The sequence below is a fragment of the Cannabis sativa genome, chromosome 5 (genome assembly GCF_029168945.1).
Source record: "Cannabis sativa cultivar Pink pepper isolate KNU-18-1 chromosome 5, ASM2916894v1, whole genome shotgun sequence".
NCBI classification, from domain to species: Eukaryota; Viridiplantae; Streptophyta; class Magnoliopsida; order Rosales; family Cannabaceae; genus Cannabis; species Cannabis sativa.
The window spans coordinates 56,148,471-56,167,067 of record NC_083605.1 but is presented as its reverse complement, the minus strand read 5'-3'; the positions used below and the strand labels follow the sequence as shown (position 1 = coordinate 56,167,067).

At 34.3% G+C, this 18,597-nt stretch overlaps 3 protein-coding genes and 1 long non-coding RNA gene across 5 annotated transcripts; 1 reads left to right on the top strand and 3 right to left on the bottom strand.

Moving 5' to 3' along the window:
* Nucleotides 1–117: 117 nt before the first annotated feature.
* LOC115717039 (uncharacterized) lies at nucleotides 118–979 on the bottom strand. Its single transcript, XM_030645980.2, has 2 exons — nucleotides 733–979; nucleotides 118–587 (listed from the first exon to the last, which is right to left on the bottom strand). Exons 1-2 carry the CDS (start codon nucleotides 821–823, stop codon nucleotides 343–345), a joined length of 336 nt encoding a protein of 111 aa, XP_030501840.2. The 5' UTR covers nucleotides 824–979; the 3' UTR covers nucleotides 118–342.
* A 44-nt stretch (nucleotides 980–1,023) lies between these two features.
* LOC115717037 (alcohol acyl transferase 1 allele RGa) lies at nucleotides 1,024–7,279 on the top strand. 2 transcript variants are annotated; one of them, XM_030645978.2, is made up of 3 exons: nucleotides 1,024–1,346; nucleotides 1,545–2,030; nucleotides 6,241–7,279. In XM_030645978.2, the coding sequence occupies exons 1-3, from the start codon at nucleotides 1,296–1,298 to the stop codon at nucleotides 7,153–7,155; spliced, it is 1,452 nt and encodes a 483-aa protein (XP_030501838.2). In that variant the 5' UTR covers nucleotides 1,024–1,295; the 3' UTR covers nucleotides 7,156–7,279. The 2 variants fall into 2 exon arrangements, with proteins under 2 accessions (XP_030501838.2, XP_030501837.2); XM_030645977.2 differs by having other exon boundaries at nucleotides 1,533–2,030.
* A 1,427-nt stretch (nucleotides 7,280–8,706) lies between these two features.
* On the bottom strand, nucleotides 8,707–16,215 carry LOC133037948 (uncharacterized). The gene is made up of 2 exons (XR_009687928.1): nucleotides 16,076–16,215; nucleotides 8,707–9,490 (listed from the first exon to the last, which is right to left on the bottom strand). It is a non-coding gene; the product is annotated as an uncharacterized LOC133037948 (long non-coding RNA).
* Nucleotides 16,216–17,814: 1,599 nt separating this feature from the next.
* Nucleotides 17,815–18,582, bottom strand: LOC133037947 (uncharacterized). The gene is made up of 2 exons (XM_061115764.1): nucleotides 18,427–18,582; nucleotides 17,815–18,284 (listed from the first exon to the last, which is right to left on the bottom strand). Exons 1-2 carry the CDS (start codon nucleotides 18,503–18,505, stop codon nucleotides 18,040–18,042), a joined length of 324 nt encoding a protein of 107 aa, XP_060971747.1. The 5' UTR covers nucleotides 18,506–18,582; the 3' UTR covers nucleotides 17,815–18,039.
* Between the last annotated feature and the right edge of the window lie 15 nt (nucleotides 18,583–18,597).

Genomic DNA, 18,597 nt, shown 5'->3' with positions numbered 1-18,597 from the left:
ATGCATACAATGACCAATCTAAATGCTAGTACTTTGGCTATTTCAAGTGCCAAGAATGGTACATAATAATTGTCGTGTGTGTTCTTATCCGTAATCCATCTCAGCGGCCGAAGAGCATTAGGATATAAATAGAGTGAATGTTTTATTAACCATTACAAATACGACAAACGCATACCATATTTGTTTTACAATAAAAAACAGGAAGCAGCAGCTAAGAACATGAATGCATTCATGACTACTTAAGCCTTATGCTTCTTATACATTTATTTATATGATTGAAGGGTTTGCATTATTCAATATAAAAAGAACCAACGATGATGTTATGTTATATATGTTGTAGATTTAGCAGCACAGGCCCTTGCAAATAGGAATTAGCCAACCTAATTTCCATGTACAAAGACATCCCTTCTCACACGTGACCCCAGGCTTTAGGCATAATCCACAGAACTGAACTCCCAATTCGTTATCTTCCATTATTATTTTCGAGAGAGGATATGGGTATGCCATCATGTCCAATGTCTTAGCTTTATCCACACCATGATTAATGTCATTCCCACCATCAGATCTTAGTTCCACCTTCTCGCTTTCTGTAGTACTCATGCAATAAATAATTAATGTAAATTACAAATCTTGTAAAAAGTTTATATTTGCATATATGTAATAATATTAAAATTCATGTGATGAGACCTTATTGATTAATATAAAAGTATGGAAATTATAGAGAAAACTTGCCTGCTGCAGCAGATATTGGACTAAAAGCGGTGGCTACAAGAAAAATTATTGCCGCAACGATGAGCACAAAACTGTAAATCTTTCTCTCCATATTTTATATATGTATGTAATATTATTTATACTTATTACTGACCTTGAGGTCATGCCTTTTTATAGAGCCAATTCAACTGTTTTTGATTTCATATATCAACTTATTTGGTTTTTCAATCGCCTCAAGTACGACAAATAAGACAGATGATGAAAAGAAATATAAGGCATGCACGCACGCCAATAATGTGATATATATGTTTCGAACATTTCGTGGCTATAATAAAAATAAATAAATATATAAAAGTATGACCATATCTAACTAGTTTAACTTTTTCTCACAATATTATAATAAATGAGTTTGTTGATGTGATCAGATAAATTAGTGTCGAGTCATAAATTGCAACAACTGTTGTGGGAATACAAAGGATTATATAGCTTTAGCACTTTGGTTTTCCAATTTTTCCCACGGGTATTGTTTAGGTTCACTACCAGGATTTGTTTAGTTCCCACGAATATACCAATCTAAGCATTAAATGTCAGTATTGCTATTCAGCACCAGGACTAGTGCCCAACACCTTTTATCGGTAGTGTCTTACGATTTGTTAGTGTTATTTTTTTTCAAAAAAAAATTTAAGTTACATGAGATAAAAAGTGCTAGACACCCATAATATCTTTTATAAATTTACTGTTTTATAAATACAAGCCAGTAGTACTAAACAAAAAGTCTCTCACCACACTTCAGCTAAAATATTTCTAATTAAAAATTGTAGGTTTATTTTCAGATTAAGAGTACGTCAATGGAATCAGCAGGGTTGTTTCAAGTGAATCGGTTAGAGCCAGAGTTGGTCAGACCAGCAGAAGCAACACCTCGTGAGGTAAAAGAATTATCAGATATTGATGACCAAGAAGGCTTAAGGTTCATTGCTCCTGTAATATTCTTTTACAAGAACAAGAATAAGCCTTCTTCATCAAATTCAATCATGGAAGAACATGATCATGATGATCCTGTGAAGCTTATCAAAGAAGCTGTTGGTAGAACATTGGTGTATTACTATCCCTTAGCTGGTAGGCTTAAGGAAGGTCTCAACAGGAAGCTTATGGTAGACTGCAATGGCCAAGGGGTATCCTTTGTGGAAGCTACTGCAGATGTTGACTTTGACCAGCTTGCCAATGTCATTCAACCCTCATCCCCCTTCTTACATCACTTTCTTTTTAATCTTCCTCCACAATCTCACAATATACTTGATTCTCCTTTGATATTTATTCAGGTACGTACTTTGTGTGTGTTTTTTTAGTTTCTTAATAATAATAATAATCTATATATCTATCTAAAGAAAAAGTATTTGACGGTGATATATCAGTCTAAAATTACTTTATTAACCTCTATGTAATCTCTCCTTAATTCTCTCATATATTATTTTTTTATTTGATTTAAAATTTAATATATATTTTTTATTTCGTTTAAATTTCTTTGTATCTAATTTTTTTATTTTTTTTTTCTTAAGTAAATAAACAAAGATTACACCCGTGTATGATTTCTTTCTCTAACTTGGATTGTTTCTTTATAATAAACAAATATCACAACCATATATATATGGAACACTTCTTAATGGGTATTACTCATGAATGGTTACTAAACAAAATTAACTATAAATATTAATTTTAAAAATATTAAACCATCGAATTTAGATCTAATAACGAATAATGAAATCACAAATTTAAATTTCTATGCTTAATTTAACTACTTAATTAAAAAAAAAATGTATAAAAAAATATCTCTTTTTACACTATATCAAAAATATGTTCATACTATACAAAAATATTTAACTCAAACTCAATTTTTTCTTTTCTTATTTTTCTTGCTGAAAAACTTTTTTTTTTAATTTTTTTTTTATACCGATGGAACAATCTCAGCCCATATGATATAAAAATGAGAGATTTTTTTAATTAGATCGAAAAATTAAACATAAAAACTCAAAATTTTCTAATTTTACCCATTTATGGGTAATACCCATTAAAAGTGCACATATATATATGTTACATATCCTATATATATAACATACATTAATATGTATATACACAATATATATTATAAACACATAATATATATCATATATGAACGTATATAGAAATTACTATTTTTACATATTTATTCTCGCAAATATATATATATGTAAATATATCTTATGCTCATCATATAATATACATATAACTCACATATATCACATGTTATATGATATATATCTCTCACATATATACACATAAATATATTATAATCTCAATTATAATATGATATATCACTATATATAATAATATAATATACACACATATCATATATATTATCATGTAAAAGTATTATATCAAAATATCATATGTGATCATATGAATATAATATATTATTATCAACTAAATAGTATATCACAAAATAAATATCCACAATGCTTACCCATGGATGGATAATTTTCTTTGATTGTATGACCTTCATGGCAAGTCTTTTAGAAATTAAGAAGAATATGCCATCGAAATGAATTTTAGATTGTTGGAAAAGTTCTCATTACAAGAGAGAATATGAGGATTACAATCAAAATACTCTAAATACAAATAAAAGTATTTCATCAAGATTACAAGAAAGCTAGAGAACAAGAAGAATAACACACAAAAAACTTGACCAAGGGCTCAAGGACCTTTGTCCTAAAAGTCATTTCCTCCCTCATATGTACACTTAGGGAAACTCTAGAAATGCTTTTAAGGACTTATCAACCCTCATATGCTCAGCCTAGTGTCTAAGGATGAGCATATCCTCACAAGGTTCTAACTACAACAAATAATTTCAACTAATTCTCTTACAAGTGAACAATATGACCTCTATTTATAGAGTTTTTCACTCTATGAACAAGTTTGACCACCATAAAGCCCTTGGATGTTACCCACTCATAAACTAGGTATTTATGATATTAATTGGGTAATTTTGAGGAGTTTTGGACTGTTAGAAAGACTCACAAACGTTTGTACTTGTATGCTGAAAAAACAGTAACTAGTTACTAGTTACCAATTTTTCAGCTTTGACCAATTCTTCTCCAAAGTGTTCCAAATCACTTCCCATTGATTTTGAACCATTTATACACCTTATAAATGAATAAATCAAGTGTCCAACAGTTATATTTTCAATAGTTATCATTCATTTACATTCATAAACAATTAGATTTAACAAAAGAGGTAAGAGTTACATATTCAAGTGATTATCAATTTAAAGGATTTGCAACTCCTATTTTGTGATCATTCTACACACATTTTGTAACTCCACAATATGTATGTTACGATTTAACAAAATTAATATTTTGTCACACTTAATTATTTAATCTAAATATTATATTATAAAAAATAATATAACATTTTTTGCAGCATATAAAATATAAGATTACCTTTAATTTTTTATTTTATAAATATTTTAATATTATACGGAATTCTTTTGTTTATTTAAATTTATTTATTGCATTTCAATTATTTTTATGTATATACTTTATTGAATTCTTAAAATTTTGCTATTTACTATGGTGCCGTTTGGTAACACTTTTGTTTTTTTAATTTTTAATCACAAAATGAAAGTAAAATTTTTATTTTTAAAAAAATTATTTTTGAAAAACAAAAATGCGTTCTATAACAACTTTTTTTTTTTTTCAATTTTAAAAACTGGAAAACAAAAGTGTGTTCTGTAAAGTTCATTTTTCTTTATTTGTTGATTTTATTTAAGTCGGGTCTAGGTTCGGGGTCGGATTCGGGTTCAAGTCAAAAGCCGGGTTTAGCGCCAAGGCCGTAGGGAAGGGATTTGAGTTCGGGTCTGGTCGTAATCTAAAAGATTGATTAAGAAAAAAAAACTGTTTAAAAAAATATTGAAAGTTATTTTTTTTGTTTTTAAAATTTTAATTTCTAATTATAAAATTGAAAAGTAAAAACAGTTTTATAGAACATGTTTTTGAAAAATATTTTCACTTTTCTACTTTTAAAAACAAAAAACTGATTAAAAAAGTGTTACCAAACGACACCTATACAAATAAATATTATTTTTAATTAAAATTTCAGTCGGAATCAATACGTTTAACTGTATTTATATTATTTTATTTTAGATATTCACTTTGTAAAAGATAGACCTAATCCCATTAAATCATGCGTATCATCAAATAATACAAAAAAATTGACTTTTAAGTTTGGAGAAAAAATTATAGTGAAAATTGAAAAATATGATGACAACATTATAACTAAAAAATTATAGTTAAAATTTTTAATCGCAATAAAAATAATAGTCACTAAAAGTCTCTTTTAGTCAAAAATCTATTTGACTAATAATTATTAAAATGTCAAAACAATTAGTCATAACTAATTTTTAATTACAACTTATTTTTTTTAATAACAACTTTTATTATCAGTAATATTTTATTTAGTAAACTTTTGTTGTCACTAATTAATGTTTTTTTAGCCATAATTTATTTATTTTTAGTGATAATTTTTATTATTACTATAATAATTGTTTAGTCCCAAATTATTTTTATTGAACTAAAAGTTTTTTTTTTAGTGAAACATTGGTTACCCGAACGGATCCTGTCCCCCTCTTAATTTTGAAAGTTTGTGTACTGTAAAGCACTACAACCTCTATATAATTATAGGGACACGATTTTGTCCCGTGATGTATTTTCACAGAATGTATTCCGTGGTACATTAGATGGGTCTCTGGGTACATTAGATGGGTCTCAGCGTACGTTACCATTTTTTAACCCTAATTACCTCTAGATCAATCTCAGCCCTCAGATCAAATAACTCCCCCATCTAACGGCTGTCGTACATCACGGAATACATTCCGCGAAAGTACATCATGGGACAAAATCGTGTCCCTATAATTATATTATATGCGATATATAATATCATATATAATACTACTAATACTAAGTATAGTTTTAAAAATTATAATAAAATAATAATATTATAACCGTACATAAATTAACTATACTTATTTATATTATAGATAGTTCTACATGCATTGCTAATGTGTGAAAAGATTATAGAATATACAAGAGGAATGTGCTACTTCTCCCATTGACAATTAATTTTGAGATGAACTCATTCACATTTTTCTAAATTCTAACAATTTATATTAATAATTATTTAATTTTTTTTTGTTTTGAATTTGTTAGTCAAATTAAAAAATTGAAGAATAGTGTAATTTTTTGTTCCCCTCTCCTTTAAGTTGCTTATTGTCATATTCTTTTCTTCTTCGTGTTTATGCTTTTTCTTTAAAATATATATTAAAATGGATAAAAAATAAAAGTATACATTTTTTCAACAAAAAAATGTATATATTATTGGATTGTTTATCAGTCCCCATATTAGGAATTTTACTAACATATTGTTCAAATAGAGAACAAGAGTATGTAGGGATAAAAAAAAAGTTAATTTTATGTTTTGAAGTGTACGACTCTTTCTCAGGTCACTCGTTTGAATTGTAGTGGATTCTTGTTCCCACTAAGCTTTAACCACACAATGTGCGACGGATTTGGATTGGCCCAGTTTTTGAAGACAATGGCAGAAATGATAGGTGGTGCACATGTTCCATCTATCCAACCTGTTTGGCAACGAGAGATATTTAATGCTCGAAACCCACCAAGAATAACTTGTTCACATCTTGAATTCGAAGATGTACCACTTGTGTCTCCTATTTCCGAATGCTCAAACATGTTGCTGGACCCAAACAACCACATTCAACGACCATTCTTTTTCAGTCTATATAAAATAAGCTCCCTTCGAAAACAACTTCCACCACACCTAGCAAAAACTTGTTCACGATTTGATTTACTCGCTGCATGTCTCTGGAAATGTCGTACAATCGCTCTTAATCTAAACAAAAATGAAGTTGTTCGCTTTTCCTGCTTAACAAGTATACGTACAAAGAAAGAGGAGATGGAGAAATTAGGTTTGCCATTGGGATACTACGGCAACGCTTTTGCATACCCAGCAGTAATGTCGAAAGCCGAAGTTTTGTGCAAAAGCTCTTTGGGTGACGTTGTGGAGTTGATCAAGAAAGCGAAAGAGCAAGTGAATGTTGAGTACATGAAATCGGTTGCAGATCTTATGGTGATTAGAGGCCGACCGAGGTTTAGTGAACTTGGAAACTTCATTGTTTCTGACAATACTCGTCTTGGGTTCGATCAGATAGATTTTGGTTGGGGTTTGCCGAGATTCGCTGGAGCAGCCACCTGCTTTTCTATGATTATTAGTTGTCTTGTGTCGCTCGAGCAGGAAGGAGAGAAAGGGATTTCGGTGGCAATAGCCTTCCCTACCGAGTTGGCTGCGCAAACATTTCAACGAGAAATTGATCGTTTCAAGATTACATCCTCTCTTTAATTTATAATTTTCTGTTTGGTATGTCTTGTGTTTTAAAAGCAAAACAAAATATATAATGTGATCTCCTACAAGCACATATGTATTATGTTGCATTTATATTATGTATAAGTGATTAATATTGTGATATTTTCAGTACATATACACACAGGGCCGACCCTGAAAATATATGGGCCCAATACGAAGGCCCTCAAAAATTTATAAAAAGAAATTGAAAAGAAGAGTGTTATGGAATTTGAACCCATGACCTTGGACATTATGCCATCCACCTCAACCAACTAAGCTATAAATATTTGTTGCTTATAATACACTTAAATTTTACTTAAATAAAAGCCTAATAATTTTTTTATTTTTTTATATTGGGCCACCGGAAAGTGTGGACCCTAGGCACGGGCCTAGCCCGCCTATACCTAGGACCGGCCCTGTATACACAGATTAATTGTAACTTTAATTTTTTAAGTGTCCGTGTAAATTGTATTTATAGAGAACCTTACACAAATTTTCAAAAAATTCTTATAATTTAAGTTATTAAAATTATTATTCAAACAACTAGAGGCGTATATAACTAAATATTGAGATTTTAGACAAGTAAAACATGCAGCAACATGTTTAAATAGTAATTTCGACATATGAAATTTTATGAAAATTTATGGAAGATCTCTTATAACTTTAATATATGAAGATATTAAAAGTACTAAAAGAGTGTAACTGAAAATAATTACTACCCAACTGTTTAGTGAATCTTTTAGAAATTAAATATTTTGAGAGAGGAAAGGAAACAACAAGTAATAAGTAATAAATCCAGCAAATTTTTATTTGGTTCAGGCATTATGATCCTTAATTAGTCGAAGAGTCTATATTATTAGCCTCTTTAGACGGATAGTGTAAGATTACGAAGTATTACAAAGTTATATATTATAGTAAATTTGGTACAACATTTAGAATGTCCCAAATTGGACACACTTTTTAAAATACCTTTAGAGTAGTATTTTTTTTTTCTAATGCTTTAAAATATAACAATATACTATTTTTTTAGCACTCCATTGAAGATGCTATTAGTAATTTTTTATATTATTTATTATATTAAAATGTGTGATATGTGATATTAATAAATTACAGAAATAATAATTGCTTGGCACCTTAAGTGCACTTAGTATTTCTCTTAATCTATAGTAGATTATTTAATAATATTAACAAATAAATAACAGCTAACACGGTGGTGTAGAACTATAAGGTGGCGTTTGGTTGGAGGTAATGAAATGAAATAGAATGGAAAGGAAACAATTTTTATTCCATTCCTTTGTTTGGTTGCATTTTAAAGTATTGGAATAGCATTCAAATGGAATGCTCTTTCCACCATTTTGGTGGAATGACTATTCCATTTTAAAAAGAAAGGAATGACCATTCCAATGTAACAAGAAAAAAAATTTAATGATTTTTTTATCAATTTTTTTTATGCATTTTAAATTTTATTCCATTCCATTCCTATTTCTGTAACACCCCGATTTCCCGAGATGTCACATAGGATAGTCCGTATAAAACAATTTAATAAGATAAAGACAATCAAATACTTCTTTATTGAAAAATATCCAAGCATGAGATCTCATTGTTTAAAACAAAATACTTTTAGTACTGTAAACTTAAATAAGAACTAGTTAAGTCAAAATAATAGTTCCAAAATGTTTAGCAGTTAAAAACATTAAAAGCAAAATACTGTGCCAGCCCCCTAACATGCGGTCCACGCCTCGAGCTCTTCAATCTCACTGCTTGGCCTTACCCTTACCTGCACACAGAGTACCCGTGAGCTAACGCCCAGTAAGAAGAGCTATGTAGGACATAACCCTCCTAACTAGTTACTTGACATAAATTACTCTTTAATATTAATCAACAGTAATTCACATTCCATAAATATATCCACAACGCATGTTGTTCTCACATGCACCAATCATGTCTCATATCGCACATTATACTCACATACGATAATCAACTATACACTCATGTTGATCAGACATGAGGTGAACTGCCCTGCCTTGTGTTATTCTCACACTTGGCATCCAACAGGGTAATTAATTACCATAAGTTGTACTCACCCATGATAATGTTATAACCTGCAAGTGTTATGCTCACACAAGCAGCAAGACCCTAATATTATTCTCATGCTAATGATGCTCACAAAATATAAGGAAATCACAACACTATCAAATTAAATAACAACCAACCCAAGTTGTATGCATAACATACACCCTGTGTACAGATGTCCACTCTTCTTACCTCAGTTGCTAAGACCACACTTGCTACCTCGAGCACCTCAACGAATTTCCTTGTTGAGAACAAGATCCTCAGAAACGGTCAGAACGCGGTCGCCGACGTTCTCGTCGGTTTCGTCGCCGGTAAAGTGTAACTTTGTCTCTGATTGCTCTTGAAGCGTCCTTTCGATTGGGGAAGCTCTCCACAATGCTCAGGACCTCAAAACGATCAAGAAAAGTGGTCCGAGAAGGCAGAACGGGGTTGTCTTCTTCGTTGGCGGTGTACCGTCTTTAATGGAGTCCAAAATTTTGGATTTTCGTTTTGGACGTTAAAGCTTCGTTTTCTTACGTCAAAAATAATCCTTAGGGTCCCATGCACTCAAATATAACCTCCCTTGACCCAAGAACAAGCTTAAACACGTTCGAATTCGAGTCCGTAACTAAGCCGCACCTTTGAAGCTTCAAAAATGGCGAATCTTAAAACGACGACTTCCGCCCCTTATACCACGTTAAAAAGCTTCCTTAGGTCGTATATAAGTGATCCCAAACCCCCACGTTCACCCAGGTTTCACTCCGCTTGAAGAAACGAAAATTTTCGGTATCGTATACGCCGTATACGTGCTCTCTCTCTCGTTGGTTCTCTGTTTTGGGTGAACGAAAATAGAGTTTAAAACCTAATTTCTATCGTGTTTAAACCCAAGCAAAATATTGCATTGACCCGAAGTGGAGCAATTCCCATTCCACCAAAATAGGCGTTCGGTTCGTGTGTTCCGTTCGTGCGTAAGTAACTTCGTATAACAGTTTATAATAACAATAATAATAATAATAATAATAATAATAATAATAATAATAATATGTTAATAATGTTAATAATAATAATAATAATAATAATAATATACCCATATAACAATATCTAGACATATATATCTATTAGGCATTATGCACATGCCAATAAAATCAAATATTATATCATCATAAAAATAATCCCATACATATTTAAATCCATAAATATGTAAAATAAAATAAATAAAAAAAATTACTCTCAGCTAAATAAAATTACAAAAATATCCTTTCGGAGTTAGCGGATATTACAATTATCCCCCTCTAAAAGAAAATTTCGTCCCGAAATTTTACTCAAATAATTCTGGATATTGTTCTCGCATATCAGACTCTAGCTCCCAAGTAGCTTCCTCAACCACGCTGTTTCTCCATAGGACTTTCACCAAGGTAATTGTCTTATTTCTCAAAATCCTATCCTTTTGATCAAGAATCTTTACCGGACGTTCATTGTAGGACAAATCTTCCCCGCAAACCCAGTGTTTTATAGCTCAAAACATGCGATGGGTCTGACACATATTTCCGGAGTTGAGATACATGAAATACATTGTGCACCCCAGATAATGATGGCGGTAAAGCTATTCTATAAGCTACACTGCCTACTCTGTCCAATATCTGAAATGGACCAACATATCTGGGACTTAGTTTCCCTTTCTTGCCAAATCTCTTCACTAAGAGTCCTTTTCGTGGTGTCACTCGAAGAAACACATGGTCACCCACTTCGAACTCAATGTCCCTCCGCTTCAGGTCTGCGTAAGATTTCTGTCTGCTCTGAGCTGTGATCATTCTAGCCCTGATCTTCTGAATAGCTTCGTTGGTGTGCTGAACTGCATCTGGCCCTAGGAGTTTGTTCTCTCCCAACTCATCCCAATGCAGTGGAGACCTGCATTTTCTTCCATACAACATCTCATAGGGTGCTACCCCGATAGTAGACTGATAGCTGTTGTTGTAAGAAAATTCAATCAAAGGCAGGTATTTGCTCCATGATCCTTGGAAATCTATCACACATGCCCTCAACATATCTTCCAAGATCTGATTTGTTCTCTCAGTCTGACCATCTGTCTCTGGATGATATGCAGTGCTGAACTTTAATCGAGTTCCCATTGCTCTCTGTAAGCTTTCCCAAAAAGACGAAGTGAACCGAGCATCTCGATCACAAACAATAGAATACGGTGCCCCATGTAATCTCACAATCTCATTCACATAAAGTTCAGCAAAATGGTCCATGGAGTAAGTCATGCGTACTGGTAGAAAATGGGCAGATTTTGTATACCTATCGACGACTACCCAAATGGCGTCATGTTGCTTTGTAGTCTTAGGAAATCCAGTCACAAAATCCATGGAAATCTCTTCCCACTTCCATTCAGGGAGCTTCAGTGGTTGTAACAATCCCGCTGGTCTTTGATGCTCTGCTTTAACTTGTTGACATGTTAAGCATTTGACCACAAATTCAACTACATCCTTTTTCATACCAGGCCACCAATACAATGCTTTTAGGTCATGGTACATTTTAGTGGTCCCGGGATGAACTGAATAAGGTGTAGTATGAGCTTCTATCAATATCCCCTTCTTGAGCTCATCATTATCGGGCACATAAATTCGTCCCTTGAACCGAATTAATCCCGTGTCTGATATTTCATAATCTTTGGCGTTACTATTCAAAATTTCTTGCTTTAGTTCACTGAGCTTTTGATCTGTCGTCTGCCCCTCCTTAATTCTTTCTAACAAAGTGGATTGAAGTGTGACCTTTGCAAGTTTCCCTGTAATAAACTCTATACCAGCTCGTTCCATGTCTTCCACTAATTCCCTTGATACTCCTTGTAAAGTGGAAACTAGTCCGGGACCTCTACGGCTAAGTGCATCCGCTACCACATTGGCTTTACCGGGATGGTACATTATCTCGCAGTCGTAGTCTTTGACTAGCTCCAACCATCTCCTCTGCCTCATGTTTAACTCCCTCTGGGTGAAAAAGTACTTTAAACTCTTATGATCGGTGTAGATTTCACATTTCACTCCATAGAGATAATGACGCCAAATTTTTAGTGCAAAAACCACTGCGCTAACTCTAGGTCATGTGTCGGGTATCTCGTTCGTATTCTTTTAATTGCCTTGAAGCGTAAGCAATTACCTTCCCTTCTTGCATTAGAACACAACCCAACCCTTGTTTAGATGCGTCACAATATACCGCAAATTGTCCCTCTTCTGTTGGTAAACTGAGGATTGGTGCTGAAATAAGTCTATTCTTCAACTCTTGGAAGCTTTGCTCACACTTGTCTGACCAGGATAATTTTAGATTCTTCCTAGTTAATTCTGTTAAGGGTGTGGCTATCTTTGAGAACCCCTCAACAAACCTTCTATAATAGCCTGCTAAACCCAAAAAGCTTCGAACCTCTGAGGCGGTCTTTGGTCTAGGCCATTCTTTCACTGCAGCAACCTTAGCAGGATCTACTTTTATTCCCCCGTTAGTGACAATGTGGCCCAAAAATGCAACCTCGGACAACCAGAACTCACATTTTTTGTACTTGGCATACAATTGATGTTCTCTCAGTCGTTGTAAGGTCAAGCGTAAGTGCTCCTCATGTTCCTCCTCTGTCTTAGAATAAATCAGTATATCATCTATGAATACAATGACAAACTGATCCAGATATTCCTTGAAGACTCGATTCATGAGGTCCATAAAAGTTGCTGGGGCATTTGTAAGTCCAAATGACATCACCATGAACTCGTAATGCCCGTATCTCGTTCTGAAGGCTGTCTTCGGTATGTCTTCATTTTTGATTCTTAGCTGATGGTATCCTGAACGAAGATCAATCTTAGAAAATACCTTTTTCCCTTGAAGCTGGTCGAACAAGTCGTCAATCCTCGGTAATGGGTACCGATTCTTTATAGTCACCTTGTTCAGTTCTCGGTAATCTATGCACATTCTCATAGTACCGTCTTTCTTTTTAACAAATAGAACTGGTGCGCCCCACGGAGAGTAGCTAGGTCTGATAAACCCTAACTTAAGCAATTCTTCCAACTGTATTTTGAGTTCTTTCAATTCCGATGGTGCCATCCTATATGGTGCGCGGGAACCGGTGCCGTTCCGGGCACTAATTCTATCACAAATTCGATTTCTCTGTGTGGTGGTAACCCGGGTAACTCCTCTGGAAATACATCAAGAAACTCAGCAACCACCCGTGTTTCCTCCGGCTTTCTTTCAATTTTCTTGGTGTCATCAACCACATAAACTAGATACCCTAAGCACCCACGCTGCAATAGTTGCCCAGCCTTCATTGCCGAAATAATAGGAGTGCGGGGTTTCTTTCCTACCCCCCTGAACTCGAAAGTCTCTCCATCTTCTGGTGTGAAAACAACTTTCTTTTGCTTGCAGTCAATTGATGCTCCATATTTGGTAAGAAAATCCATGCCCAAGATTACATCAAAATCAAATAAATCTAATACAATCAGGTCTACAAATAATTCTCTACCATCTATCCTGACAGGTACACCCCTAAGCCAACTTCTAGAGATTACAACCTCCCCAGATGGTAACATGGTCCCAAACCCCACAGTAAATAATTCACTCGGTGCATTTATATGATTTACAATTGTGCTAGCAATAAAGGAATGAGTTGCACCAGAATCAAATAAAACTTTACAAGTGGTGTTGGCCATAGGAATCTGACCTGATACAACCGAAGGACTGGCCTCAGCTTCTGCTTGAGTGATGGAAAAAACTCTAGCTGGAACATACTTGTCATCTTTCTTCGGTTCGCTCGTTCCCGTCCGTCCCCACAGTGGGCAATTGCGTTTGATGTGTCCTTCTTTTCCACATTTGTAGCATGCTTTTGCGCGACACTCGCCGAGATGACGTTTGGTACATTTAGGGCATTCTGGAATGTTTCGCCCACTGCTGCCATTAAATCGTTGGTCGCTATCACTTTTGTACCTCTTGTCTTGACTTGGCTGCCCGGACTGGTCCTGTCCCCATTTCTTGTGGTCATTAGAATTGGCTCCACCTTTCTTAGATTCTCTCCTGGCAGCATTTTCCTTCCAAATTTTGTTTTCACTCCGCTCAGCCGTAAGAGCCATTTCGACAACTTGAGCATAGCTGAATTGACCCCTTGACACAATTTCCACATCTCGAGCAACCATTGGTTTCAGGCCTTCCACAAATCGATGTGCTCGCACTCTATCAGTAGGCACCAGATCTGGAGCAAATTTCGCCAATCTATCAAATTTTTGTGCATACTCAGTCACAGTAAGACTCCCTTAGACTAACCCAGTAAATTCATCGACCTTTGTGCTAGAACTGCTGAGTTATAATACTTCTCATTAAAGACCCTTTTGAAATCATCCCAGTTCATGGTATCTACATTCTTTGTTTGTTCCACCACCTCCCACCAGATACGAGCATCTTTCCTCAGCATGTAAGATGCACACTTCACTCGGTCATTCCCATCCACCCTTAGCATCTGCAAAATGCTTTCTATGCGACTCATCCACTCCTCAGCCACTACCGGGTCTATGCCTCCCTCAAACTCAGGTGGGTGTTGTTTCCGAAATCTCTCTGCTAACAACTCATGTCTAGCCTCTGTAGCAGGATATACCACTGCAGCTGGTGGGTCTCTATTTTCTGCATCTTGCCTTATTTGGACTGGCGGCTCCGGTTGACGTCTCAGCTGACGAAGTTCTTCATCCTGCCTATGAATGATTCCTTCCAGTGCGGCAATGCGCTCTTCCCATCCCTGTGGTGCTTGAGGTGGTTCATTGATCCCTCTATCATCTCGGCCTTGGCCTTGGCCTCGACCTCGACCTCGACCTCGACCCACTCTAACTGACCTTCTAGGAGGCATTTCTAAACTCCTGAACCACACAAACCAATACACATCAAGATCATTTTGATCATCAATTTTACATGAAAATAATGTTACCCTCTCGCATGCAGAAATTTAAGGCAACTTAATTATAAGTAATAACCACTTACGATGCATGTGAGTCGAGCTCGTCTCATGGCGGTGAACTTTACATGTTAGGGCTAACCACATTCTTTAGGACCGTATTGCTCTGATACCATATTGTAACACCCTGATTTCCCGAGATGTCACATAGGATAGTCCGTATAAAACAATTTAATAAGATAAAGGCAATCAAATACTTCTTTATTGAAAAATATCCAAGCATGAGATCTCATTGTTTAAAACAAAATACTTTTAGTACTGTAAACTTAAATAAGAACTAGTTAAGTCAAAATAATAGTTCCAAAATGTTTAGCAGTTAAAAACATTAAAAGCAAAATACTGTGCCAGCCCCCTAACATGCGGTCCACGCCTCGAGCTCTTCAATCTCACTGCTTGGCCTTACCCTTACCTGCACACAGATTACCCGTAAGCTAACGCCCAGTAAGAAGAGCTATGTAGGACATAACCCTCCTAACTAGTTACTTGACATAAATTACTCTTTAATATTAATCAACAGTAATTCACATTCCATAAATATATCCACAACGCATGTTGTTCTCACATGCACCAATCATGTCTCATATCGCACATTATACTCACATACGATAATCAACTATACACTCATGTTGATCAGACATGAGGTGAACTGCCCTGCCTTGTGTTATTCTCACACTTGGCATCCAACAGGGTAATTAATTACCATAAGTTGTACTCACCCATGATAATGTTATAACCTGCAAGTGTTATGCTCACACAAGCAGCAAGACCCTAATATTATTCTCATGCTAATGATGCTCACAAAATATAAGGAAATCACAACACTATCAAATTAAATAACAACCAACCCAAGTTGTATGCATAACATACACCCTGTGTACAGATGTCTACTCTTCTTACCTCAGTTGCTAAGACCACACTTGCTACCTCGAGCACCTCAACGAATTTCCTTGTTGAGAACAAGATCCTCAGAAACGGTCAGAACGCGGTCGCCGGCGTTCTCGTCGGTTTCGTCACCGGTAAAGTGTAACTTTGTCTCTGATTGCTCTTGAAGCGTCCTTTCGATTGGGGAAGCTCTCCACAATGCTCAGGACCTCAAAACGATCAAGAAAAGTGGTCCGAGAAGGCAGAACGGGGTTGTCTTCTTCGTTGGCGGTGTACCGTCTTTAATGGAGTCCAAAATTTTGGATTTTCGTTTTGGACGTTAAAGCTTCGTTTTCTTACGTCAAAAATAATCCTTAGGGTCCCATGCACTCAAATATAACCTCCCTTGACCCAAGAACAAGCTTAAACACGTTCGAATTCGAGTCCGTAACTAAGCCGCACCTTTGAAGCTTCAAAAATGGCGAATCTTAAAACGACGACTTCCGCCCCTTATACCACGTTAAAAAGCTTCCTTAGGTCGTATATAAGTGATCCCAAACCCCCACGTTCACCCAGGTTTCACTCCGCTTGAAGAAACGAAAATTTTCGGTATCGTATACGCCGTATACGTGTTCTCTCTCTCTCGTTGGTTCTCTGTTTTGGGTGAACGAAAATAGAGTTTAAAACCTAATTTCTATCGTGTTTAAACCCAAGCAAAATATCGCATTGAACCGAAGTGGAGCGATTCCCATTCCACCAAAATAGGCGTTCGGTTCGTGTGTTCCGTTCGTGCGTAAGTAACTTCGTATAACAGTTTATAATAACAATAATAATAATAATAATAATAATAATAATAATAATAATAATAATAATAATAATAATAATAATACGTATAATAATAATAATAATAATAATAATAATAATAATAATAATAATAATAATATGTTAATAATGTTAATAATAATAATAATAATAATAATAATAATAATAATATACCCATATAAAATATCCAGACATATATATCTATTAGGCATTATGCACATGCCAATAAAATCAAATATTATATCATCACAAAAATAATCCCATACATATTTAAATCCATAAATATGTAAAATAAAATAAATAAATAAAAAAATTACTCTCAGCTAAATAAAATTACAAAAATACCCTTTCGGAGTTAGCGGATATTACAATTTCTATTCCCATTCCCATTCCCATTCCTATATTTTTATTCCTCCCAAATTGGACACACTTTTTAAAATACTTTTAGAGTAGTATGTTTTTTTTAATGCTTTAAAATATAACAATATACTATTTTTTTTAGCACTCTATTGAAGATGCTATTAATAATTTTTTATATTATTTATTATGTTAAAATGTGAAACATGTGATATTAATAAATTACACAAATTGCTTGGCACCTTAAGTGCACTTAGTATTTCTCTTAATCTATAGTGGATGATTTTTTTTTTTTTGATTTAAGCGTTTATATATTACATCAGCATAACCTGTGACTCGAACCCAGGACCTCCAATACACACGCACCCCTTATGGCCACTTGAGGCTACCTCAAGTGGATGATTTAATAATATCAACAAATAAATAACAGCTAATACGGTGGTGTAGAATTATAAGTGCATGCATACAATGACCAATTAATCTAAATGCTAGTACTTTACACCGAGATTGGCTATTTCAAGTGCCAAGAATGGCACATAATCGTCGTGTGTGTTCTTATCCGTAATCCATCTCAGCTGTCAAAGAGCATTAGGATATAATTAAATAGAGTGAATGTTTTATTAACCATTACAAATACGACAAACGCATACCATATTTGTTTTACAATTAATAAAAAACAAGAAGCAGCAGCTAAGAACATGCATGCATTCATGACTACTTAAGCCTTATGCTTCTTATACATTTATTTATATGATTGAAGGGTTTGCATTATTCAATATAAAAAGAACCAACGATGATGTTATGTTATATATGTTGTAGATTTAGCAGCACAGGCCCTTGCAAATAGGAATTAGCCAACCTAATTTCCATGTACAAAGACATCCCTTCTCACACGTGACCCCAGGCTTTAGGCATAATCCACAGAACTGAACTCCCAATTCGTTATCTTCCATTATTATTTTCGAGAGAGGGTATGGGTATGCCATCATGTCCAATATCTTAGCTTTATCCACACCATGATTAATGTCATTCCCACCATCAGATCTTAGTTCCACCTTCTCACTTTCTGTACTCATGCAATAAATAATTAATGTAAATTATAAATCTTGTAAAAAGTTATAATTTGCATATATGTAATAATATTTACATTCATATGATGAGGCCTTATTGATAAATATAAAAGTACAGAAATTATAGAGAAAGCTTGCCTGCAGCAGATGGACTGAAAGAGGTGGCTACAAGAAAAATTATTGCAGCAACGATAAAACTGTAAATCTTTCTCTCCATATTTTATATATGTATGTAATATTATTTATACTTATTACTGACCTTGAGGTCATGCCTTTTTATAGAGCCAATTCAACTGTTTTGGATTTCAT